Source organism: Phycodurus eques, chromosome 14 (genome assembly GCF_024500275.1).
Source record: "Phycodurus eques isolate BA_2022a chromosome 14, UOR_Pequ_1.1, whole genome shotgun sequence".
In the NCBI taxonomy this organism is placed as follows: Eukaryota; Metazoa; Chordata; class Actinopteri; order Syngnathiformes; family Syngnathidae; genus Phycodurus; species Phycodurus eques.
In genome coordinates, this window is record NC_084538.1 from 4,567,621 (window position 1) to 4,593,683 (window position 26,063).

Genomic DNA, 26,063 nt, shown 5'->3' on the forward strand with positions numbered 1-26,063 from the left:
ACCTACCTACCACAGATTTCAACACTTTCCTCGTCAGTCACCCGCTTCCTCGTGTCCTCCCTTCCCAGTCCTACCACGTTTCTTCATTGCCTCGCTACCCAGGGTCCTCCTCGTTTCCACACTTCCCAGGCCTGCCGCACGTTTCATCACTTTCCTTGGCGAGCACTCGCTTCCTCGATTCTTCACTTCCAGGCCTACCACGCAGTTCATCATTTCCCTCGTTGATCACTTGCGTCCTCGTTTCCTCACCTCCCGGGCTTACCGCCTTTCCTCGTTGCTTCACTACCGTGGTCGATCGCTCGTTTCCTCACTTCCCGGGCTAACCGCACATTTGGTCCCTTTTTCATGTCGAGCACTCGCTTCCTCGTTCCCTCACATCCCAGGCTAACCACGTCTCCCCGTTGCCTCGCTACACTGGACAATCGCTCTTGTCCTCGTTTCCTTCACCATGAGGCGGAAGGAGAACATGGGATCACGGCACGTAAGTGGAGCAGTGCTGACAGGGGCCACAAAAAGATGTCATGGGGTTTGGGGCTGGCATGCCATTTACCTGCTACTTACCTGTTTTACCCGACCAATTACAAGTGCTCTTATTCTGAATATCCATTGTCTGAATACGGTGAGTATCACGCTGTCCTATTCCTCGGATTACACGGAGAACAATGTCATCATGCCGCAGGCGCAACGCTCCAAAAATAGACGGCGGTCCTTCTTCTTAGCCGACATTTGGTGCGAATCAACATGGAGATCCGGGGAAATATTGTATCATGGATCAAACCGCCATTTGTTGTCTGTTTGCTCAAAGACGTTCAGAACTTGGACTCCCAAAGTTTTCATTGAAAACATTTATGTAACACTACATCATTCTATCAGATATACACTGCAATTGATCAAGCAGTTAAAATGAAAAAAAACATAATCCAGATTGCCGATAAAAATGTTCCATTTAGTGACAGGCATTTTTCATTTTGTTTTTATATATATTGATAGTATTTATTTATTTTTACATTTTAGTCCAAATAATGATTGATTACTCAAGAATGTAAAATATTAAAAAAATAAAAGTAAAATAATATAACTGTCAGTGTGCTTCTTGCGAGGGTGGGAAAGAATAAAGTAAAATATGGTGTAAATGGAATCAATTAATCATTTTAGTTTAATCTTCATTGCTGTTGTTTTTGCAAATAAGCATGTATTTTTCCCCCCAAAATTCATCCATTTCCTTCTGGGTAGCAGGGGCAGCAGCTTAATTTTTTATATAATATATAAAATGTTAAAACATTTGATTTGATCAAAGAAATAGATATGCTATTTGAAATCTAAATAAAATATATTAAGATAATGACATTTAAAATATGTTTAGAACAATAAATGAATCCATAAATTAATACAATATTTTAAAACATTTTTTAAAGATGAAATAAATGCAACTTCAGTTTCATCAAAATAAAATAGATCTATTTTTAAATTATACATATAAATGAATGAATAAATAAGTCAATAAATAAATAGATGAATCATTTAAAAATCAAGTGTAATTTGTGTCCAATGAATTCCATATCGAGGATATAAATGTGCCACAGTGGAGTATATTTTGTGACATTTTGTGTTGTATTTTTGTATACCTATTATTTGTTCCTACTTTTGAACACATACCTATTTTTATAATCAATAAAGTTGATGTTTAACGTCAATACTTGCAGTCACCTGTCGAAAGAGACACATTTGAAGTCCTCCAATGGTTTGAGTGCTATTCAGCGGCGGGCCAATAGGAAGCCGAGTCGAGCGGGTGCCGCTGGCTTATTGGTTAAGAAGGTTCAGTCCCCCCCGCCACCCCCAAGATCGGATGGTGGACGCGCTCGGCACTCGGCGTGACGACCGAGGAGGCATCGCTCGCCGGTCCGGTGGTCGCGGTTCTTTCGGCTTGCGTTGCCCGCCCTCGCGCAGCCATGGACGAGATGGAGGAAGAGCTCAAGTGCCCCGTGTGCGGCTCCTTCTTCCGCGAGCCCATCATCCTTCCCTGCTCGCACAACATTTGCCTGGCGTGCGCTCGCAACATCCTGGTCCAGACGCCCGACACCGAGTCCCCGCAGAGCAGCCGAGCCTCCGGGTCCGACTACGACTACCTGGACCTGGACAAGATGAGCTTGTACAGCGAGGCGGACAGCGGCTACGGCTCGTACGGGGGCTTCGTCAGCCTGCCCACCACCCCGTGCCAGAAGTCCCCCAACGGGGTCCGAGTGTTCCCCCCGGGGCCGGCGGCGGCCGCCCCGCACCCGCAAGCGCCCTCCGCGCAACCCGGCTGCCTGGCGCCCATCCCCCGCAACTCGTGCCTCACGTGCCCGCAGTGCCATCGCAGCTTGTTGCTGGACGAGCGGGGTCTGCGCGGCTTCCCCCGCAACCGGGTGCTGGAGGGCGTCGTGGAGCGCTACCGCCAGGGCCGGGCGGCAGCCCTCAAGTGCCAGCTGTGCGAGAGGAACCCCCGCGACGCCACCGTCATGTGCGAGCAGTGCGACGTGTTGTATTGCGAGCCGTGCCGGATGCGCTGCCACCCGCCTCGCGGGCCCCTCGCCAAGCACCGGCTGGTGCCGCCCGCCCAGGGCCGGGTCGGGGGGCCCGGGCGACGCGCCGCGCCCCGCAAGACCTCCACCTGCACGGAGCACGAGCTGGAGAACCTGAGCATGTACTGCGTGCAGTGCAAGACGCCCGTGTGCTACCAGTGCCTGGAGGAGGGCAAGCACGGCACGCACGAAGTCAAGGCGCTGGGAGCCATGTGGAAGCTGCACAAGGTGGGAGGGAGACACGAACCGGGCCGACACGCTGCACACACCACTGCGACTCTTCCAGCTTATGACCGAGAAACACATGAAATGGCTGCTCCACGTACGCCCAGAACCCCCCTGAAATATTCGTCAAAAGTAACCCCCCCCCCCCCAAAAAAAAATAAAAATACACAAATATTGGACAAATAACTCAAATGTTTGACAAAAAAATAATAATACAAAAATATGGATAACACAACAACAAAAAATGGATGGAAAATATCAATCGTATGTAAAGACTAATCATAAAACATACATTGTTAGACAAGCGATATTACACATAAATATACGTAAATATGTTCCAAAAAGTATTTTTTTTACGGTCACGGGGTGAGCAGTGGCTCGTTTGCACGAGAGAGATCCGCCCCCTCAAAACGGGCTGACGCTGGCGATGACTTCCGTTACCACGACAACCGTCCCGGCCGTCATCCTTGATCGGCATATTTCAAATTGTTTGAGCCTCCCTGCTTTTCTAAATGACACCAGCAAAAAACATGTGCAACATTTGAATGGTGCCGTCAATCAAAAGCGGGCTCGATTGTCATTCGGGTGGAATTTTTCATCCAGCTCTTGTCGACGCTTGAAGGTGTCCCTAATGTTGTGGCCCGGCATGCTGAACGCACACTCATGCGTATTTGAAGTGGAGCGAGATGCTATTTTGGGGTTGTGGTGGGCAGGGAGGCAGCTGGCGAGCTTCATACGCCAGGCCTCCACATGCAGCACCTGCACACGGATGGACGGTACACTGAAGAAGATGCAAATAATACACAAATACAAAAAATATATATACCAATATTCGCCAAACAACTCGAATATTTGCACCCTCCAAAAAGAAGACAAACAAGAATACAAACATGTTAGGAAAAACTAACATGTTAGACCAAAACAAAATGACAATAACTTTAAATTTAAAACACACAAATATTAAAAAATAAATAAATAAATAAATAAATGCAAATAAAAATGACGAAACATGTCAGAGTTGAAAAATGAAAACCAAATAGAAAAAAAAAAATGTTAAATGGAAATCACACAACAATTAGCCACAAAACAAAAATGTTCGACAAAAAATAATGGATTAAAAAATATACATTAATTGTAGACAGAAATTCCCCCCCCCCCCAAAAAAAATAGTACACAAACAAAAAAAACAAATATTAGACAAAAAAATACAATCATATCAGATGAAAATACACACTATATCAAAAATAATAAACAGAAAATACAAAAATGTCACATGAAAAATACACACATATTTAAAAAACTAAATACGAAAATACTACAACAAAAATAAAAAATATATTAAGAGAGGATGCTAAAATATTATATGATAATACAAAGTATTATAACAAATGCAAATTAATCTTAACAAAAATAAGAAAAATATTAGATGAAAAAATACAAAAAACTATCACACACAAAAATACTAAATATTGCACAAACATAAAAACAATATCAATGAAAATACACAAATAGTCGACAAAAATTCATAAGCATTGCAAAGTATGCAAATATATAACAATTAAAAAACAAAATATGAGAACATTACATCCCACAAAATACATAAATATTTGGGGGAAAAAATATTGGACTAAACTATTAGATGAAAACACAAAATATTAGAAGAATTTAAAAAAAAAAACGTTGGCCAAAAAAAAAAAAACTTTGGGGGATGAAAAATACATAAAACATTTGACAAAAACAGACAAAAATGTTCGACAAACGTAGGAAAGAAAGGCCTACAAGAACACCTGAACTTTATTTGGGGTTAACCTGAGGCACTTTAAATGGAGGCTGTGTGCTGATCCCATTTAACATAAGTCTGAATGTGATTCAATCATTGTAAACACAGCCACGTCCCCAGTTATGTAATAGGGTGTGCACACATGTGCAACCACAATATCACAGTTGTTGATTTTTACTTCCCCTTTTGAAAAGATAAGAAACCTTTTTCTCATTTTCTATTTCTTTTTTTTTTTACATCACCAAAACTTAGCGCTTGAACATGGGTGTGTCGACTTATGATATCCACCGTTCGGCCGATATCTTTAACGGCCTGGCACCATGGCAACCCAAAAGCAGCAGAGCTCTCCCAATCAGAGGACTCCTCTTCGCCTTTTTAGTATTCCCCTCACTTGTCTTCCTTTTTTCATCCTCGTCTGTTCACGTACCAGCTCGCCGCCGTCTTGCGCTAAATCCGCGAAAGGCGCGCGCAAATGTCGTGCCGCTCGTCCGCCAAGAAACATTTTGTACATATTTGGATAAAGACATGATATACATGCATTGAACTTTTGTCCGAAGATACCAGCCTTAAAGAAAATAACATTTTAGCAAGTTCGGCTTGAAACCATCATGTCGTCGACCTGTAGTTATGCTCGCTAGCGTAGCATACACAGTCCGCTAACCTGTTTTACGGGTTTTCGTCACGTGACGTTCCCCGTATTAAAGGTTTCAATGATATTAAATGCTATCAGGCCATACGGAAATAAGCATATAAGTCCATATTTATTTTTTATGTAATACTTTTAAATTTGACTGAATCAGTTGTAGACTTGCTAATTTATTTGAATTTCAATATATTATCTTTTATGTTTTACATTTAAACTGGTATACCCTTGCTCATTGAATGTAAATAGATGTTTTATTTGTTTTTGATTTTGTTTTAAAGCTTTTTGTGTTTATACTATTTTATTTTCTGATGAGCACCAAATGTTTAGCATTTTTTTAATTTAAGAACGGTATTTTAGATTTAAAATATTAATTTGATTTTTTTATGTAACCTATACATTGTCATTAAATTAAATGCTTGGATTTTTAAAGCTCTTCTGTTTTAATTCAAATATAATAAAAAAAATCTTTTTACATCTTTTCCCTATTCATTTAACTGTAGTTTATCCTAATATTGAATTTTTATGTCATTATTTCTATATCATTATAGTCAATTCTTTTACGTCAATTGAATTTATTTTTATATTTTGTAATATTTGTGTATAAGTTTTTTTTCCCACTGAAATCAGTCATTTAAAAAAGTAATTTGCCTTACCTAATAAATTATTTTCTCTTCTTTTGTTATTACATTATTACACCCAGTATATTTTGTTGACATTTTTTTCCCCTCACCAAAATAAGCAAATGAAATATTACAGTTAATTGTGAATACATCCAAAAACTTAACCGAGCTGATAATCGATGTGCTGCTGTCCCGTGTGCGTCAAATAGGGACTCCGTTTTCCCACCATTTTTATCATTATTATTATGATTATTAATATGACTTTAATGAGCATTTCACAGCTTCACAGATGTGCATTATTGACGATACAAGTGATGAATTATAAATGAATCATCGTGTTCAACAATCTGCTTGGATGTTTTCTTAAAAAGTAGTCAAACGCTGCCAAGTCTCATGGTGAAAAGTGGACCGTGTCAACTAAAAATATGAGATATGAGTCGTGTGCGTGCGCGCGTGCGTGTGTGTGTGTGTGTGCAATGACTCCGCGTTGAAAGTAGGCTACGACGCTCTTTGCTAAGATAATTACTCAAGCCCGGCATGTGTCCCCCCCAACCAACCCCCACTTGGCTTCATTACTGGGACGAGTGGCGCTTCCGAAAAGTGTGCGCCGGCATCTCCACATTGACGTAAAGATAAATCCAATCAAAAATAAATCAATCAATACAAATGAAGAGGGTTGCTCAAATAAATGCCTCTCTATTTCCATTTGGTGAAAATCTTTAGTTTATTATTATTATTATTATTTTTTTTACAGATTTGAACTTTTTAGTATTTGTATTATTTGAATGCTTGATTTGACCATCAGGTGCCAACATCAATCATTTATTGAATGTAATTTTTGTTATTTCAGATATTTTAAGTTACTTATTTATTTATTTATTTACATTTGATTTTCTATGATTTCATTTGAATTAGTTTCACCAGAGTTATTTCATTATTATTTATTTTCCCACTGCAATTCCTCATTATTATTATTGTTATTATTAATATTGACTTTTATTTTTCTGTACCGTGTTTTCATCGGGAAGATGGTCACAACAGTTAAGTCGAGGTCGCGCTGGTATTTTTAATCGTTAGCTGCCGTTGCTAGCATACCTCGCTAATAGGATCCTCAGCGACTAAACGCTAGCATTGACTCAAATCAAGTCAAATCGCCGTTAAGCTTATTATTGGGAGCCTGAAAAGGTATTTACTCCCATCCCGTGATCGACTTGTAACACACAAAATGGCCGTATAACATTGTTCCAAGCTTGCATAGTTTTTCCACATTTCGTCTTTTCTCAGTTGTGCATTCAGCAGTATCGCGTTGCCAAACGTCGGGGTTAAAGGCTAATAACCCCTCGCGGGCGCGTCAAAACGTCAGCGATTTTCTGATTTCTTTTTTTTTTTTTTCCGAACTGTATCCGCTTGCGTTCGCCTCCATTCCGACAATACAACAATACAATGTGGCTGAGAGCGGTTCCCACAAGGTCACGTAACCCCCACTGCACATACATGAACCCCCGCAACGCCCGACCCGTCCACCATTTTTGTTTTACTTCAAAAAGGAACTTTTGTGTGGGATTTCCTGTCACATAACCCCTTCATCCCCTTTGACAGTGAAGCAGCAGTGATGAACTGTTGGCTTCCTTGTTGAAAAAAACAAAACAAAACAAAAAAATGACTTGGTTCCAAACGTGAGTACCAGGCACACATTTGTAAGAATTCTCTCTTTTTTTTTTTTTTTTAATATTAAAATGTATCATTAGAATAGTCATTTAAAATATGTACAACGTTGTTGTCAAATAAAATGCTAATTTATATTTGTAATATTCATAATTAGCCAATTTTAGCCGAGAGGCAACTTGGTTTATTTAATCGTAATTTATTCTATTTTTAATTTCAATTATTATTATGATTTTAGTGGCGAGGCTTCACGGTTTAGTTAACTATGTTTTATTTTTATAGTTTTTGTCATAGAGTTTAAAGGCATCCTAGTTTATTTAATCGATGTATAATATATAGATTGTTATTATTTTTTCAGGTGAAAGGCAACCCGATACATTGAACCCCATTTTGTTTATTATTATTTATTTTTTTGTCATTGTTTGTATTATTGTAGCCTGGTTTGTTTAATCTTGTTTTATTTATTATGATTATTTAGTTTATCTATTGATTTTAACTTCAAGGCAGCCTGGTTTATTTAATCCTATTCTCTTGTTCTTTTATCAATAATATTGTTTTTATTGTTTCATTATAGCTGAAAAGCAACCTGGTATATTAATATGTTATTTTATATAAATATTTTTTTATTTTAGCTGAAAGTCTGGTTTATTTAATCATTGCTCATTTATTTTTTTTCATTTTATTATTGTATTTATTTTATTATCATTATTCTATTTTTAGTTTTTGTTTTTAGAAATCAGGTTGATTTAATCCCGTTTTCTTTTTCTTTTTTTTGTATTCCTGTTGCAAAGCAGCCTAGTTTATGTCATCAATTTCTATTTATTTATTTATTTATTTATTTATGTCTGTTAATTTTAGTTGACAGGCAACCGGGTTTATTTAATCAATAATATAACATTTTTATTTTGATTCATTTAGCAGAAAAGCAGCCTGTTTGTTGTTTTTTAGCTGAAAGTCTGGTTTATTCAATCTTTTTTTATTTTTTTTATTTTTTTACGTTTGAAAGACAGCCTGGTTTATTGAATCCCGATGTGTTATTATTATTTTTTTAATGATTTTGATTGGAAAAGAAAGATAATGCTAATTAGCGGCTACTCTGCTTTTAATGTCGCGCTCCAGGGTCAACTGTCTCAGGCTCTCAACGGGCTCTCGGACCGAGCCACCGAGGCCAAAGAGTTCCTGGTGCAGCTCAGGAACACCGTGCAGCACATCCAGGTACTCGTGCTTTGTTTCCCCACTGACTCTGAACGCCACACGGCGGTGACGGACAAACGGGATTAGCAGTTAAAAGCGGTGTTATTATCCCATCGCATTGATAATCCCTCTGTGCTTTCGTCTGCTGGATAATAATAATAAAATAATAAAAAAATATATTTTTTTTAATATCACAAGATTCTACCCAAATATTAGGAACAGCTCTCACTTGGAAACCACAAAAAGTTCCTGGAACTTGTATTGCTTTGTTGTTTACAACTTGCACACTTTTTGTGTTTGCGTTGGCACCCGCAGGAGAACGGCGTGGAGTTCGAGGCCTGTCTGGTGGCGCAGTGCGACGCCCTCATCGACGCGCTGAACCGCCGCAAGGCTCAGCTGCTCGCTTGCGTCAACAAGGAGCACGAGCACAAGCTCAAGGTAAAGCGCGCTCACCTCAAAAACGGTGGGCCGGCCCACCGCGCCCCTCCCACATTGGAAGAAGCTTGTCGCCCGTCTGTCGAGGGTACCAAATTCCGGTTAGCTCCAGAATTGGCTGCTTCAAACCAAAATGGCCAACTTCCTGTTCAATTTCGGGCATGGGCCCTTGAGAATTTTTTTCAGGGTATTTTTTTATCTAATACTTGTGTGATTTCCACCTTATGCTTTTTGTATCATTTTCTAATATTATAGTTGTGTCTAATATTTGTGTAGTTTTTGTCTCATAGTTTTGGATTTGTTTAATAGTTTTGTTGGATATTTGAGTATCTTAAATCTGTTCAATATTTTTTTATTTTATTTGTGTATGTTCTGGCAAATATTTAGTATGATATTTTTGCATTATTTTAAATATATTAAAATATATTTCATATGTTACAATTCTTTTCTAAATTTGTTTTTTTTGGTCAAATATGTATTGAGTATAGTTATATAGTAATATTATATAGTATATAATATAGTATAGTGTATATAGTAATATTTTCAAAGGTTTTTGTTGAATCTTTTCTATATGGGGCTGATATTTTTGCATTGGATAGCAAATATTTTTGTAGAATTTATTTATATTTTAGGTCTAAGATGTTTTTATTTTCCAGGGAATATTTTAGTTTCTCTTAATATTTTATATTTGTGTCCAATACGTCTATATTTGTGTAGTAATAAAATAATATATTTTTGTATTTTACATCTAATATATTTTAATATTTATTTTAAAAATATTTTTGGATTATGTTCTAATATTTTCTACATACTTTTGTATTATTTTATAATACTTTTATTGAATATTTTTGTATTATTTTCTAATATTTTTATTGAATACTGTGGTGTCTTACGTCAAATATTTTTGGGATTTTTTTTATCTTGTCGTTTCTAATTATTTTCTATATATGGGATTTTCTTTCTTAAATGTGTATTTGTTTTAGCTTGATATAATATTTTACTTTCTTTTATTAATTTTGACATTTTTTTCCCAATTTGTTGAATATTTTTTTATTTGTTCCCAATATTTGTAGTTTTCAAATATTTTAGCATTTTACATGTACTGTGTTTGTTTTTATTTTTCAGTTAATATATTTTTTAATCATTTCTAACATTCTTGTCCACTCAATTTCATATCCTTGGGTGAAACATGGCTAATTCATTTTTTTTTCTTTTTCAAAATGTTTTTTTTTTTTTTTTTTGGAACCTTTCCACAGGCTGCCACTGAATGAAAAATAAAGCCTGCGTGGTTATTGCATGTAGACTGTGATGATGATGATCATCTTGATGATGATGTTTTCGCCATCAATTTTTTTCATCTTTGCGCCGCTCGTAATGTGGCGAGCGAGAGGTGGAACTCGTTTGGAGGCAGTCGCGAAGGGAGGCGTGCATTAGTGTTTCAAATTTCACGCTTGGACGCCGGCGAGAATCAATGTTTGGCACGTGGAGATGTTGTGAGGGAGTGCAACAAAATCAATATACAGGACACTGAAGCCTGTTCAGCTAACACTGAGATACTATCTACATTTCTGTGCGTGTGTGCGTGTGTGCATGTGCGTGTGGCTGGAGGTGGGCCGGCCCATCTGCCAATGTCCAGATTAGCCAGATTGCTAAAGTCTTTTCCTAAATCTTCGACGTGGCACGAAACCAACATAAGACCTCGCTTTCCTATATTTCAATTGCGTATATCATTATACCCACGTTTGCTGGAACGTGTGAGAAATATCCAGGAGATGCCCAATGGAATACATTGTACGGTGGCCCGGAAGTGCAAAAAAATATATAACAAACTGTGAAACACTTTTACATTTCAGAAAAGAAATTGGCAGAAGCCGAAACACTTTTTTTTACATGTCAGAGAACAAATGAACAAATGCCAAAACACTTTTACATTTCCGCTCCCATTTCTGGCTCCCATATTTGCTGTATTTTTTTTCGGTTAATTTTTGTTGTGGTTTTTGTCTTTTATCTGTCTCTTTTATTTGTCATTACCTTGTTGAATTATTTCCTATTTTTTGTCATATTATTTTTGTTTTTCTTTTACATTATTTTGTAATTTCTTTGTATTCTACAGTGAACATATATATATATATATATATATATATATATATATATATATATATATATATATATATAATTTTGTAGGCTCTCTGCATGAACAGAAGCCACACTTTGCTGCCTTTTTGTCCTTCGCAGCTGAATATTTACGAGGACACTCAGTGGCCTGGAATGAACTGACTGCGTCGTCTCCTCCGAGGCTCCCGGAGGATTAAAGACGCCCTGAGAACGAGATCGTTTTCTCCATAAAGAGACAAACTAAATAATTGAGCGTGTTATTGATGTTATCAGTCAGCCAGGAGAGAGCATTTAGCCTTTATGAGACGCTAGTGACGCCGATTTTGACCGCACTGGCAGCAACAAACTCCCGTCCACTGCGGCCGTGTTGCGGTTGTCACGGTGATTAAATGCGCCGTTCCCTCCTTTCAGCCTGCCGTAGCTCCGCCGAGTGTGACTTTCACACAGCAACGGGAAGAATAGGAACGTAGTAAAGCGAGCAACAAATAATCCACGTGATCGCGGTCAGGGCACAAAAGGTTTGAAATGGTCACTTGTTGCTAGGCAGGATTTGCGGGGTGGTAACGACGGGAATGGGCACGCTTCAAGCGCGCTCATCGAGCAACAAAGGATTCTGGCGTCCGTTTTGCATTTTCTTTGGCTTTTCTTGGGCTTCCGAACAGAAGCTCGCAGCCGCCCGGTACTACGTTAACATTGCCCCGGCTTTAGCGCTCAAAGCTAATCAACCACGCTGTAGCATGAGCTCACGTTTACTTTTGTATTAGGGGCTGGTGGTGTGTGTTTGACTTCCTGTTGCTGCCGTCACTCCCTGTCCTTTACCAGCAGTTGTAAAAGTTAGCACACAAAGCTAATTTGTGGCTATTTTACATGAAGGGAAAGTGAACTTGTGCCCCACCCGAACCAACAGATGGCGCTAATTCTTTTTAGTTTCCATTGTGTGTTTGTGTTTAACTTTTAGTTGCTGCTGCTGTTGCTCCGTGTCCGCTTGTAAAAGGGGATTTTGTTAGCACGCGTAGCTAATTTGCCATGATTTCGCCTGAACGTACTTGAAATCAGTGACAGTTCTGCATCAGGGGCAAGTGAGATTGTGCCCCACTTGATCCAGCAGATGGTGCGAAACAAATTATGATTCATCTTAATTTCCATTGTGTGCGTGTGTGACTTGCTATCACTTAAAAGCTCTTAAAATGAGTGGCTACATTTGCATTAGGGGCCAACAAGGTGGCGCCCCACTCAATCCAGCAGCCGATGTGCGTGTTGTCCCCAGGTCTCTTTGTCCTTTATCTGCGATGTGTCGTGGTGCATGCCCTTTTTTTTGCCCCTGCCTTACAAATTCTGCCTAGCAACAAGTGACGAATGATTCGTGATCGGGAAAAGGAATGTCAAATGTTATGTGTCGCACTACACCGCTGGTGGTTGTCATCCTCCATGTTTTCACTGCAGGATTTTCCCTCGTATCTGCCCCCTCACAGCCACGACCAGGTTACTGTTACCTAGCAACCCCTCGTCCATCTCCACTCTGAGTGTGTGTGTGTGTGTGTGTGTGCGTGTGTGTTTTACTTCACTCTATTTTCAATAAGGAGGCTCTCTGGACAGCAGCAGTGATAGATGGCCCGGGAACGTTGAGATCGATGTTGACGTGTTTGGAGATGTTAGCGTGGCAAAAAAAGAAAAGAAAAATGCTAACATGAACGGATGCTGCTGGTCGCTACAGTAGCTAGCCTTCTCTGATGTAACAGGCCAAGTGTTCACACATCCTGACGTGTGAAAGTGTCGCTCGTCCTCCGTCGAGGACGGGACCAGTCATCGTTCATCACGTTGACAGCAGTCCTGCGAAGCTATTCGACAGTTTTGTCGCCCTATTCGTGCTCTTTATACAGTGGTGCCTTTAGTTACAAGTTTACATTTCTTCTGTGACCGCGCTCGTAACTCAAAACACTCAAATCATCTTTCACCATGGATATGAATGGAAATGCCGCTATTCCATTCCAGCTCCATTGGAAGAACTGTTTTAGTTTCTGTGTTAGATTTTTTTTTTTTTAAATAAAAAACTGAATAATAACATAATTAAATTGAATGTATAGAATTAAACACATCATAATTGAATGCCGCAGTCCAATTCATTGTGCTGCTCCTTCTGGTGTGCCCGCCTTGGCCACTGGGAGGCAGTATCATAGTGTCCAGACAGAAATGAAGAAGATACTTCTTCCGCTATGACTTTAAGTGACTCAGTAAGGTGCTGTAATATTAGTGGTCATTTTCCGCAGAGGATAAAGAATATATGTCTGTGAGTATTGTTATAGAGTGGACCACTTCTATTTATGGGGGTTAGGGATCAGGCCTGACCGCGAGTAGTGAAAATCCATGCATAAGATCATTGACGTTTATTTTAATTGCCATGAAATAAGAATTTTGGGGAAAAATACACAATTAAGTGCGAGATCGGGGTCAAAAAAACGTGACTAACTAGGTGATAGGGTTGGGGGAAAAAATGTGGGGTTGGAGGGCATTTGTTGTTCTGCAAAAAACAGGTGGATGGGTAACCAACCCCCCAAAAAAAACCCGCTAAGTGGTGAATTTCCAAATGCCGAACCGCGAATATGCGTGGGTCCACTCTAATCGGTCTATACGTGTAGTTTTATATGACACTTCTTCTAATACATATTGTACTTCTTCATGCCCTCTCCCTAATAACTTCTTTATAGAGTACTTATTATACTTCTTTGTCACGCCCTTTTGTGTCACATTCCAGGTGTCAGTCTCAACGAAGGGTTTAAACGTTGTCATCATCAGGCTTTTTGCTGCTGTTACAAACATCTTTATTTCGTACTTTGTACATTTGCTCTCCTCGTACTGATCTGACTTCGTCGCTTGTTTCCAGATGTTCCTCCGAATGAAGTATGAAATGGTTTCGCGAGTACTTATTATCCGTCCGGCGGTGTTGGTTTTCCAGGTGGTGCGTGATCAGATCTCGCACTGCACGGTGAAGTTGCGCCAGACGACGGGCCTGATGGAGTACTGCCTGGAGGTGATTAAAGAGAACGACCCGAGCGGCTTCCTCCAGGTGAGGCTGGCTTTTTTTTTTTTTCTTCGGGCGACCGCCGCCTGACCCGACCGTCTTCGACGTGGCGTCCGTCAGATCTCGGACGCGTTGATCCGGAGGGTTCTGATGACGGAGAGCCAGTGGGGCAAAGGGACGCTGACGCCGAGGATGACCAGCGACTTTGACCTGACGCTGGACAGCGCGCCGCTTCTGCAGACCGTCCACCAGCTGGACTTTGTGCAGATGAAAGGTACGGCCTCCGCTGGTCTTGATGCCTTATCTTTTGTCAAGGCACAATTCTTTTACGGTTAGCCAATAAACAATACAATTTCACAGAATAGTAAAACCTCTTAAATTTTCTATCATTTTGTCATTTATAGTCATTATATTTTCATATTTTTTGGAATGTTTTTGCAATTATTGTTGTGATATTTTGATACATTTTTGTATTTAAAAAAAATCTGTTTTCTAATGTTTGCATTTTTCATCTATTTTACTTTCTTTTTATTTAGATTTAATATTTTGTATTTTTTCAGATTTTTCTTTCTTCCTCTTCAATTTCCCCTAATATTTGTGCATTTTGATCGAATATTATGCAACATTTTGTTTTTGTTGTAATATTTTCCTATTTACTGCCAGGATATTTTTGTACTTTTTCTATATTGTGTACTAAAACAATGTCCAATATTTTTTGTTCCTGTTAGTGTACTATTTCTGTATATTTACTCGTATATTTTTCTAGTTTTTTTTTTCGAATATTTCTGCCATAATATGTTTATTATAATATGTTTTGAGCATTATCGCTTTGGCTCGCTTTAAGTGTGCAAGTGTACCTAACATTTCTATCTATTTTCAAAGATTTTTGCAATATTTTTAATAGATTTTCGAGTATTTCCTTGAGCATATATATTTTTACGTGCTTATATCATATTTCGCATTCATTTCCAACATTTGTGTCATCTTGCTTTTCGTCTCCTCCTTTTTTTTCTTCCTTTTTTATTATTGCTTTGACTCTCATGAAAGTGTGTAAGTGCACCTAATTTCATTAGCACGGTAACGCTGATTACCGTGATCATTTTCTTCGCTATGATCGTGATATGAAAAGAAAACTTTTGTCCACGCCAGATGGTTTCCTCACGATGACGACTTTTGCCGTGTTCCTAATGAAGCGAGCTTCCCGCATGCTCACATTCTTCCTCCTCCTAATGGTCAGTGCCGTCGGCTCCGATGCTCCAGCTGGAAGAATGCTGCACGGAGAACAATAGCGGCACATTGTCATGGAAACAACCGCCGCTCTCCGCCATCGCCGTGGACGGCTACATCCTGGAGCTGGACGACGGCGACGGCGGCCACTTCAGGGTAGGTCCGCTCACTTCAGTGAAGAGCTAGCTGCTGAGCCCGTTTGGACGCTGTTGCTAACCTAAAAAGCAGCACCTACTGAGGCGCTCATTTTCAAGGCATCCCTTAATCTTTTCTTGGCCACTGTCGGAAATATTCCAGTGTCATCAATCACCAATTTTCAGCAATTTTCTACATTCTTATTTTTGTATTTTTCAGCAATATTTGTACTTTTTTCTCATATTTTGAGATTTGTTGACGCTTTTTGTAATATTTGGGGATTTTTCAAAATATATATATTTACAATACTTTTGAATGTAGAAATGTTTTTTCGCTATTTTTGTTCAGAAAAATATTTTTGTATTTGTCTTCGAATATTTTTGTTTTTACCATTTTAAAATATTTGTATTGATCTAATATTTTTTCAAACAGTTTCTTGAACATAATTTCATTTTTGAAATACCGTTCCCCCAAAATGTTGAATGTTTATTTTTTATTATCTCATTTTTTATATATATATATATATATATATATATATATATATATATATATATATATATATATATATATGTATGTATATATATATATATATAGGGGAAAGCCAGATAAGCCAAGATATATAGCCAGATAAGGACTCACTATAAGGACCCCCCCCGTCTTTATTAATACCCCGGCGCGGGCCGACCTGCCCCCGCGCTGTCATTCAAACCCGTTCAAGCGCTGTGGTGTGTGCCCCCCCCCCGCAGGAAGTGTACGTGGGGACGGAGACCATCTGCACGGTAGACGGTCTGCACTACAACAGCACGTACAAATCCAGGGTGAAGGCCTTCAACGCCAGCGGCGTGGGACAATACAGCAAGACGCTCGTCTTGCAGACCTCCCAGGGTACCGAAATGTGTATTTTTACCTTTTGTTAACAATGTTAGAAGATCCATTTGTTTCATATGGTTGTAACATTTCAAAATCTGTACCCTTTGTTAGCAGGGTGATCAAATCCATTTTTTTGATAACTTCAAATACTTTACCTTTTGTTGACAATGTGAGAAAATAGGTTTGCGTGAAAGTCACAAAATTCTGCACACCAGCACATGATCGCGACAAATCCATATTGGTGTTTAACAATGTGATCAAATCGATGATTTAATAACAAGAAAGTCATGAAAAATATTTGTTTCATATGCATGGAAGTCGTAAAATTTTGTACACCAACAGATGATCACGACCAAGGCATACTGTTTGTTAACAATGTGGTCAAGTTGTTTATTTAATTACAGTAAAGTTATCGAAATTAGTTCAGCGTTTGTAAACAATGAGATCAAATCGATATGTAACCACGTGGAAATTATGAAAATATTTTACTGGTTGTTGATGATGTCAGAAAAATTGATTTGTCATTAAAGCCATCAAAGTGACCACAACAAATTCTTATCAACAATGTTAACAACGTATATTTGTTTCATACGAACGAGCGTCATAAAATCTCGTATGAACGTCATTCAGTCTTGCACACCAACAGGTATTCGCGACAAATCGAAATACATTTGTTGGATACTCATGAAAGTCGTAAAATGTTGTTCACGCCAACAGGTCATCGCGACAAATTCTTAGCGTTTGTTAACAATATGACAACATATATTTGAGTTGCACTCCTGAAAGTCATGAAATCTGTTGTTTTGCTCACAATGTGAGAATCAATTTGTTTCATAGACACGAAAGTCATAAAATGTGTTAGTCTACATTCGTACATTTTCACAAACTCCGCTAGCCATGTGAGGCTAACCGTAATCATGATAAGTGCGCTAGGCTTCACGAGCTTGCTTTCATCGGCTTCATAAAAACAAAGAAAAACAGGAGGTGCTCGTGCTTTCCTGGCGTGTTTCTTTTGGTTTTGGTTGGCTAAAGCTGCTTCCCTGCTCTTTCCTTCCTCTCTCACTTTTCGCTGTCACCTTTGCCCCTCTTTGCCCCTCTTTGCCCCTCTTTGCCCCTCCACCTTCCAGCTGGGCTTCCTCCGTGTGACATGCGGTCAGGTAAGGTCGCTCACTGCTGACTTTCATGACTCTGCTGCACACTTTCATAACACACAGACACACACACACACACACACACACACACACACACACATTCCTGCTGCTTATTTCCTATGAGAGAAACTCTTACGAAAAAAAAGAAAATCCTGTGGAGTTCATTTCATTATGCCTGCATGGCTCAGCACTTGGATTACTGTATTAAAATCAATAAATATCATTATGAACATTATCGCACTAACATTTAAATCCACTAGTTTTTATTAAGGGTACTACTATTTATACTCTGGTATTACTGTGTAATCGTATGTCTGATTTATTTATTGAAATAGAAATGGTTAAATATATCATTTGACTAATATTTTTGATATTTTATCACATACAAAAAATAAATAAAAATATTAAAATGATATTTTATCATTTACAAACATGAATAGTTATGTGATTAGATGACTAAATACTCCATATTTTATAAACAATATTATTAGTTTGAAATAATATTTTAAAATAGTTCACTTTATGTATTTATTGCAATAAAAATATATTATTTATTGCAATAAAAATGCAAATGTCAAATTTGTTTGTTTTACTTATGTTTTAGTTTTATTATTTCAATTTAAATTATTGAATGAGATCAATGAACACAAATGAATAAATACATGTAAAAGATGTGAAATAGTTCATTTTAATAATACAATTATAATTGATTCTCATTTTTAAATTGGTCACTTGCAATCGATTTAAGTTTAGTTAACCCATTTTTAAAATATTGTGTACATGTAAAATTAAAACTTTTCTGATACATTTTTTTTTCAGGTTTTTTTAGATCAATTGTTAAAACACATTTAAAAACATAAATAAATACATTTGAACTAATCAATTTTTGGAAGAAAATGGCTAAAATAATAGAAACAAATATAATAACACAAGAGTCCTGAAAATGTAAATGCTCGGGAGGGCGAAATATTTTATCATATATATTTTTTAAACATGTCAACATTATACAAATATAAATACAAATAAATATACCTATCTATTGTAAACCACTGTAATATTATGCCCAGTTTGAACATCAACACTGTGCTTCAATACTGGGATTTTTTTAATAAAATTATCGAAATAATGATTCAGTTTAAATATATTGCACACAAAAGAAAAAGAACAATTGCACCTAAATAAAACAGTTTCCAAATAATAAATCCAAATTGTTGTTGTACTCCATCCATCCATCCATTTTCTACCGCTTATCTGAGGTCAGGTCGCGGGGGGAGTAGCTTTGGCAGGGACGCCCAGACTTCCCTCTCCCCAGCCCCGGGGACGACCCAGGACACGCCGGAGAGACTACGTCTCTCGGCTGGCCTGGGAACGCCTCGGGATCCCCTCGGAAGAGCTGGAGGAAGTGGCTGAGGAGGTGTCCGGAAGGCATCTGAGTCAGATGCCCCAGCCACCTCATCTGGCTCCTCTCGATGCGGAGGAGCAGCGGCTCTACTCTGAGATCCTCCCGGATGACCGAGAGCTTCTCGCCCTATCTCTAAGGGAGAGCCCGGACACCCCGCGGAGGAAACTCATTTCGACCGCTTGTGTCCGGGATCTCGTTCTTTGGGTCACGACCCACAGCTCGTGACCACAGGTGAGGTTAGGAACGTAGATCGACCGGTAAATCGAGAGCTTCGCCTTTCGGCTTAGCTCCTTCTTTACCACAACGGACCGATACAAAGTCCGCATCACTGCAGACGCCGCACGGATCCGCCCGTCGATTTCCCGTTCCATTCTTCCCTCTCTCGTGACCAAGACCCCGAGATACTTGAACTCCTCCACTTGGGGCAGGATCTCATCCCCGACCCTGAGAGGGCACGCCACCCTTTTCCGACTGAAGACCACGGTCTCAGATTTGGATTTCCTCGAAGCCGTCCGGAAGTCTTTCTCCATGGCCTCACCGAACTCCTCCCATACCAGAGTTTTTGCTTCAGCGACCACCAAAGCTCCGTTCCACTTGTCCATCCGGTACCCATCAGCTGCCTCCGGAGTCTCACAGGCCGAAAAGGCGCGATAGGACTCCTTCTTCAGCTTGACGGCATCCCTCGCCGTTGGCGTCCAGCCCTTTCGGGCTGTGCCAGGCCGGGCCCCGTGGGCGCAGGCCCGGCAACCGGGCGCTCGCCTTCGAGCCCCACCTCCGGGCCTGGCTCCACCACGATAAGGTGACGGCTTCCAGGAGGGGTGTTGTTGTACTAAAAAAATAAATACAACTGCACTGTACTTGGGATGTAATTCTTTCATGTAACACTAGAGTAAGCCCGTGCACAACTAACGCTACTAGTACCAGACTTTGAGACTCATTGCTCTACTTTTGTCGTACGGCGTACGTGGCAGTGGCCTGGTTCGCATTGGACTCGGCGTCGGCGCACCCGGACATCATCTTGTCCAACGACAACCTGACGGTGACGTGCAACAGCTACGACGACCGCGTGGCCCTGGCCGGCGCGGCCTTCTCACGCGGCATCCACTACTGGGAGATGACGCTGGACCGCTACGACAACCACCCCGACCCCGCCTTCGGGGTGGCGCGCGCCGACGTCCTGAAAGACGTCATGCTGGGCAAGGACGACAAGGCCTGGGCCATGTACGTGGACAACAACCGCTCCTGGTTCATGCACAACAACTCGCACACCAACAGGTAATCGGCACAAATGTGTGTCTTGTTTTATACACATTAAAGTTTAAAAATAAACATCTCTGAAAGACATAAAATGTATAGAAATAGGAGAGACTGACCATTTGATTAATCGGCAAAAATCGGCTGATTTTTTTTGCTGATTTTTTTTTACTCTTTAGTTCACATTAACACATTACAACATAAGGCATACATAATGACATTCAAAAAAACATACAAAAATTCTTTATGAATTCAAATTTATTCCAAATTTCCTTTCAATTGTGTATGTTTTTTTTCACATTTTCTTTGTTTTTTATTTTTTCAAATATCCGATTTTGAAAAGGCTTCTTGGCGGTTCATCCCTGATTGTGAAAATGGTAAAAAATAAAAATAATTTAAAAAATAAATTCAATGCAATTTAATTATATACAGACTAGCTATTCGCGAGGGATAGGGACCGCCTCTCCTAAAAAGCAAATTAAAATGTCAGGAAAAGACTACTCGAACAACTTGATCTGGGGTCTAATCGGGGGCCCTTTAAATGATGGCAGTTATGTATTGACTCCCATTTAACATGAGTTTGAACGTGGGTCATTTTGAACACAACCACATCCTCAGATATGAGGGTGTGCACACATGTGCAACCGCATTATTTCAGGCATTTGTTTTTACTTCCCACCTCGAAAATAATCCTTTTTTTTCAATTGAGTTGTATAGGTTATCATTCACATTAATGGTGGAAAAGGTTTTGAAAAGGTTTTGGTCTCTTTCTTGTATATATATATATCAAAAAACCTGGCAGTTAAAACACATTCACTGCCATTGACGGCTTTAGAAGTCAAATATCCATCTTAACTGGGAGGTCTGGCAATGAATGTGTTTTAAATAGGGGTGTGTAGACTTTTTAAAGCCACGGTAAAAAGTCATAAGTGCAAATGGAGGTCATCAAATTACGTACGGTCACAAAATCTTCCTAAAATCCCTCACACCAATGGGTAATTTGTAAAGTTTGTTAAGAAAACAGATGGTTTATATGCTTGAAAGAAATTAAATCTCGCACAAAAGTTTTATCTCCAATCTCCAAATATCGTTTGTTAACAATGTGAGAAAACACACTGGAGAGTCATCGGATCTTTCATTTCTGTCTGGCACGTGATTTTATTCCTCTTTTGCCTATATTCCTGTCATGATTTCGCCGATGTTTTCCACCCAGCAACAAGTGAGCGGCCAATCACGCTGCGGCGAGCAGGAAAAAGAATCCGAGGAATTCTTCAAATGGAATTGACGAGGGATTTTGCACGTGTGTGCGTTTGTGTGGGCACAGGACGGACGGCGGCATCAGCAAAGGCTCCACCATCGGCGTGCTGCTGGACTTCACGCGCAGGATCCTCATCTTCCTCATCAACGACGAGCAGCAGGGGCCCGTGGCTTTCGAAAGCCTGGAGGGGGCCTTCTACCCGGCCATCAGCCTCAACCGGAATGTACAGGTGAAAACAACAACAGCGCCACGCTCACAACGCCCGTAATACTAACCACACCTAATGTAACTAGATTTCGTGATTTATACATATATTTTTTTATATATCTTTGTATATTTTTGAAAATGTATACTTACAAAAAAGTATTCCCCAAAATATTATTTTTAATATTAAATGATATTTTCAATTGTTCCTTCATTTTTGTACATATTCTTTAAAATGGAAATAAAATACTGGGTTTTTTTTCAATAGTTATGTTATATATTATACAAAATATATATACTGATGTAATTTTTAAATATATTTGTATATAAAATACCTAAATACATTTCTTTTTCATTTTAAATGTTATTTTATAAATATATGCAGAATTATGGGTTGTTTCAGTTTAAAGAAATTATTTAAAGAATATATGCTGAATTACTTTAAAAACATATCATTAAAAATGTTAGATTTTTGTTGAATTCATTTACATTATTTTAAAATATATATACAGAATTATTTTTTAAAAATCCAAGTCTAAAATATATACAGAATTATTGACTTTAAAATAATATAGTAAGAAAATATGTATATTTGAAATAATATCAGTTATCCCTATGCAGCTTTAAAAATATATAAAATTATTTTAGATCAATGCTTCCCAACTTTCATATTAGTTCCAAATTACTATATATATATATATATATATATATATATATATATATATTTAAACAAAACTCTAAATCTAAAAATATATATACGCAATGATTGACATTTTTTATGTCAAGACACAATACATATTCCACAAAAACAATCTGTCATCTCTATGTAGCTTTAAAAATACATACAATTATTTTAGATCAATGCTTCCCAGCTTGCATATTACTTCAAAATTATTACATTTTTTAAGACAAACAGAATTATTTAAACAAAATCTAAATCAATTTTTTTTCTTATGTGGAATTAGTTCCTTTTGTTTATATCAAGACACAATGCATATTCTACAAAAAAAATATTAGTTATTTAGATGTAGCTTTAAAAATACATTTAAGTATTTTAGATCAATGCTTTGCAGTTTATACGTTCCAAATTACTATATATTTTCACATTTTATTTTACCACATTTTTCCAAATAAACAAAAAATACCAAATCATACAACTGTTTTTACACTCTCCTATTATTAAAAATATATACTAAACTGTTGAAAAGTATTTCATTTTTAAACACAAAATATAAACAGACTCAATCCCCAGAAATATTGTTATATTATTTAGAAAACAATACATATATTTGAAATAAAGTCTGAATATATTATTATTATATTATAACACAATATAATAATATAATATTCATACTCCCCAAACACTAGAGGTCTTTTTAGATCAAAGCTTCCCATCTTAAATATTATACATACACATGAGCAGTTTTTTGATGCTTTTGGGCTGCTTTAATAGTCTTTCCTTATGGTTGTCTTTATTTCTTTGAAGTGGAACAACAGCGCCCTCTGCAGTCCTTACCGATCATCACTCTGTCTTGATTCAACAGGTGACGCTGCACACCGGCTTGCCCATCCCGGATTTCTACACCCCGGGGGAGGTTGATCCTGCCGCTCACATGTGCTAAACGCCTCAAACTCCCCCCCCCCCCCCCCACCGCCCCCCCTCGACCTTTTTAAAAAGCACAGTGAGTAAGAGGGAGTTTTAACTCTCAACGAATATGCTTTTGTTAGTGCGTTTCATCATGTCGGCGCTTCTCGTGGCTGCTTGTGTGGAAAAGCGACGACAAAAAGTCTCTTTTTTTTGTACTTTATTTCGCAAAAGAGTGTATATGTTGTTGGTGTTTTGTAAGCTATTTTAAGCATAGGAGTCATTTTAGTTGCTTGATAATGTAGTGTGTGTGGGATTAAAAATCAGGGCATATCGGATTTATTTAAAAAAAAAAATTCCCCCAGCCGGGGAAGCACTTACTGAACATCTCAAGGAGTCTACATGAGCTTGCCGAGCCATAATGTTAGGTACGCCGGCGAAATTGCAGCATCGGCCTTAACGTCAAATGACTTCCACGCCGCAACACGGCATCCCGCAATCGGATAAATAGATGACGTCAGCCGGAGCCTGTTGTCATGTTTAAAATTGTGCTCTGAAAGCGACAATAGCTTTCGACGCGACAGAACGGGAGAAGTGAGCGTTATCCTAGCGTCACGGCAGTCCCCTTTTTTTTTTTTTTTTTTCAAGCGCTTCTAACTTTCACGCAGAGATCCTGCAAAACAGTAACGGAAGACCCAGCATTTATCATTTATTTAAGTTCAACTTCCCAACCCCGTTCCAGCGTTTGTTCGCCTGTGCCTTTTCCACAGAACCCAGCAAAGGCGGGATATCGGCATAGTCGCCTTTGTACCCACATTTCGGTGCCATATACTCACGAGAGCAACATGGGAAAAAAAGTATCGGCTTTTACAGGGAGCGCGAAAGGGGCTTTTCACACAACTCTTGTATCGGCTCTCATTCACGGGTGTACCTAATGTTGCGTCCGGCAAGGTGCTATTATCCTGCTTTAAACTGCTGTTCGATACCCGGGGAGACAGTGCAGGGCAGAGCGGAGTCCACTGGGTCACCCTGTCACGTCGCCCGCTGCTACTTCTGTAGGAACAACAAAGCCCAGCTACAATAAGTATAATATAATAATAATATATTTATATGATATATATGTACAGTATATAGAACAGGATGTTATCATCAGGTGTTTGTTCCGCTTGTTGCCATGACAACAGCATCCCTCTCAGACCACCACAATGACTTTAAATGTGTTTTTTGTTTTTTTTTCCTTTAAAAACTGAAGACTTATAGACGTATGAAAGTGTGAGCGAGCAAATTAAAGCGATTCGCAGATGATTTGTTCGTCTATCGCAGCTTTTTATGAATTATTATTGCGCAGTCGCTGGGCGACACCGGCTCATATACAATATATACATACAATCTATTTAAATGTACATAAGCCTCTATGTGCGCGGGAGGTTATTTCTGTTCTAATTTAACGCCACGAAATGGTTCTTTGTCTCATCCATTACAAGATGTCTGCTCCGTTATTATTATGATTACAATTATGATGATTATTTGAGCCTAATATGAGCCTGTGTTTTCCTGTACATGTGAATATTCAATAAATGGCTGTCAAACCTGACTCGCTAATATTTGCATATTAATAATAGCAATTCAGCAGTGACGTCACGTTCAAATGTGATCACGTATCAAGTATTGCATATATTTTTTTATTAATTCAATTCAATACAAAAGTCATTCATATTTCAATGATATATTGCGTATGTCTTTATATTTAGTTCATGTGAGCAACAAAATAAAGAAGTGAAGGCAGAGAGCTGATTGACCGAGTTGACTTCCTGTAAACTGATTGGTCCAGAAGTTGAGTTACTAAAATCTGATTGGACGAGAGGCGAGGGAGACAAAAAGAAAGGTTGCACCAAAAAGTGATCATGTGACCGATAATTGAATAAATGTCTATCCATACATCCATTTTCTGATTTTTAAAATTTATTCATTTATATTTCAATTATAAATTGCATATTTATCTAATGTGAGCAACAAAATAAAGACGCCAAGGGAAGGTAGAGAACTGATTGGCTGAAAGTTGACTTGCTGAAAGCTCACGGCTGAAAGTAGACCCCTTGAAGCTGATTGGCCCACAAGTTGACTTGATGAAAACTGATTGGATGAGAGGCGAGTGCGACAAAAGATGGGAAATGTCGCTATGAAAATGATAATTTAACTACTCATTTAATTCATTTCATATTTTAAAATTAAGTAATTCATATTTCAGATAGTGCACGTCTTCTTATTTATTTAATCTGGGCCACAAACGAGAGAAGGGAGGGCAAGAGCTGATTGGCCGAATGTTGACTTGCTGAAAGCCGATTGGCTGACAGTATACTTGCTGGAAGCTGGTTGGTCGCAAAGTTGACTTCCTGAACTGTGATTGGACTGGATGTGAGGGAGCCAAAAGATGAGAGAAACATTACACTAAAAAGTGATGTAACTAACAGTTTAAAAAGTTTCATATATCTTTTTTATTCATTCATTCATAATTCAATTATATCGTGTATAGTCTTTATAGTTATACAATTTGAGAAACCCCCAAAAAAAGATACCGGAAAGGTAGTCAGCGATTCGATTGGCCGAAAGTGAACCTGCTGAAAGCTGATTGGCTTATAGTCGAGCGAGCATTCGCAACCGACTTCCTCAAAGAGACACGCCCTCCCTCCCCTCGCCTACCAATGACAGCTGACTTC

The 26,063-nt window shown here is 38.7% G+C and overlaps 1 protein-coding gene across 3 annotated transcripts; it reads left to right on the top strand.

The window, feature by feature from the left end:
• Positions 1–1,910: 1,910 nt before the first annotated feature.
• Positions 1,911–24,899, top strand: trim9 (tripartite motif containing 9). Of its 3 annotated transcripts, XM_061695978.1 has the most exons (11): positions 1,911–2,789; positions 8,617–8,712; positions 9,007–9,129; positions 14,195–14,305; positions 14,381–14,534; positions 15,498–15,643; positions 16,369–16,507; positions 17,620–17,649; positions 20,017–20,320; positions 21,624–21,786; positions 23,306–24,899. In XM_061695978.1, the coding sequence occupies exons 1-11, from the start codon at positions 1,950–1,952 to the stop codon at positions 23,381–23,383; spliced, it is 2,184 nt and encodes a 727-aa protein (XP_061551962.1). In that variant the 5' UTR covers positions 1,911–1,949; the 3' UTR covers positions 23,384–24,899. The 3 variants fall into 3 exon arrangements, with proteins under 3 accessions (XP_061551962.1, XP_061551963.1, XP_061551964.1); XM_061695979.1 differs by lacking the exon at positions 17,620–17,649; XM_061695980.1 differs by lacking the exons at positions 8,617–8,712; positions 9,007–9,129; positions 15,498–15,643; positions 16,369–16,507; positions 17,620–17,649.
• The last annotated feature ends 1,164 nt before the right edge of the window (positions 24,900–26,063 follow it).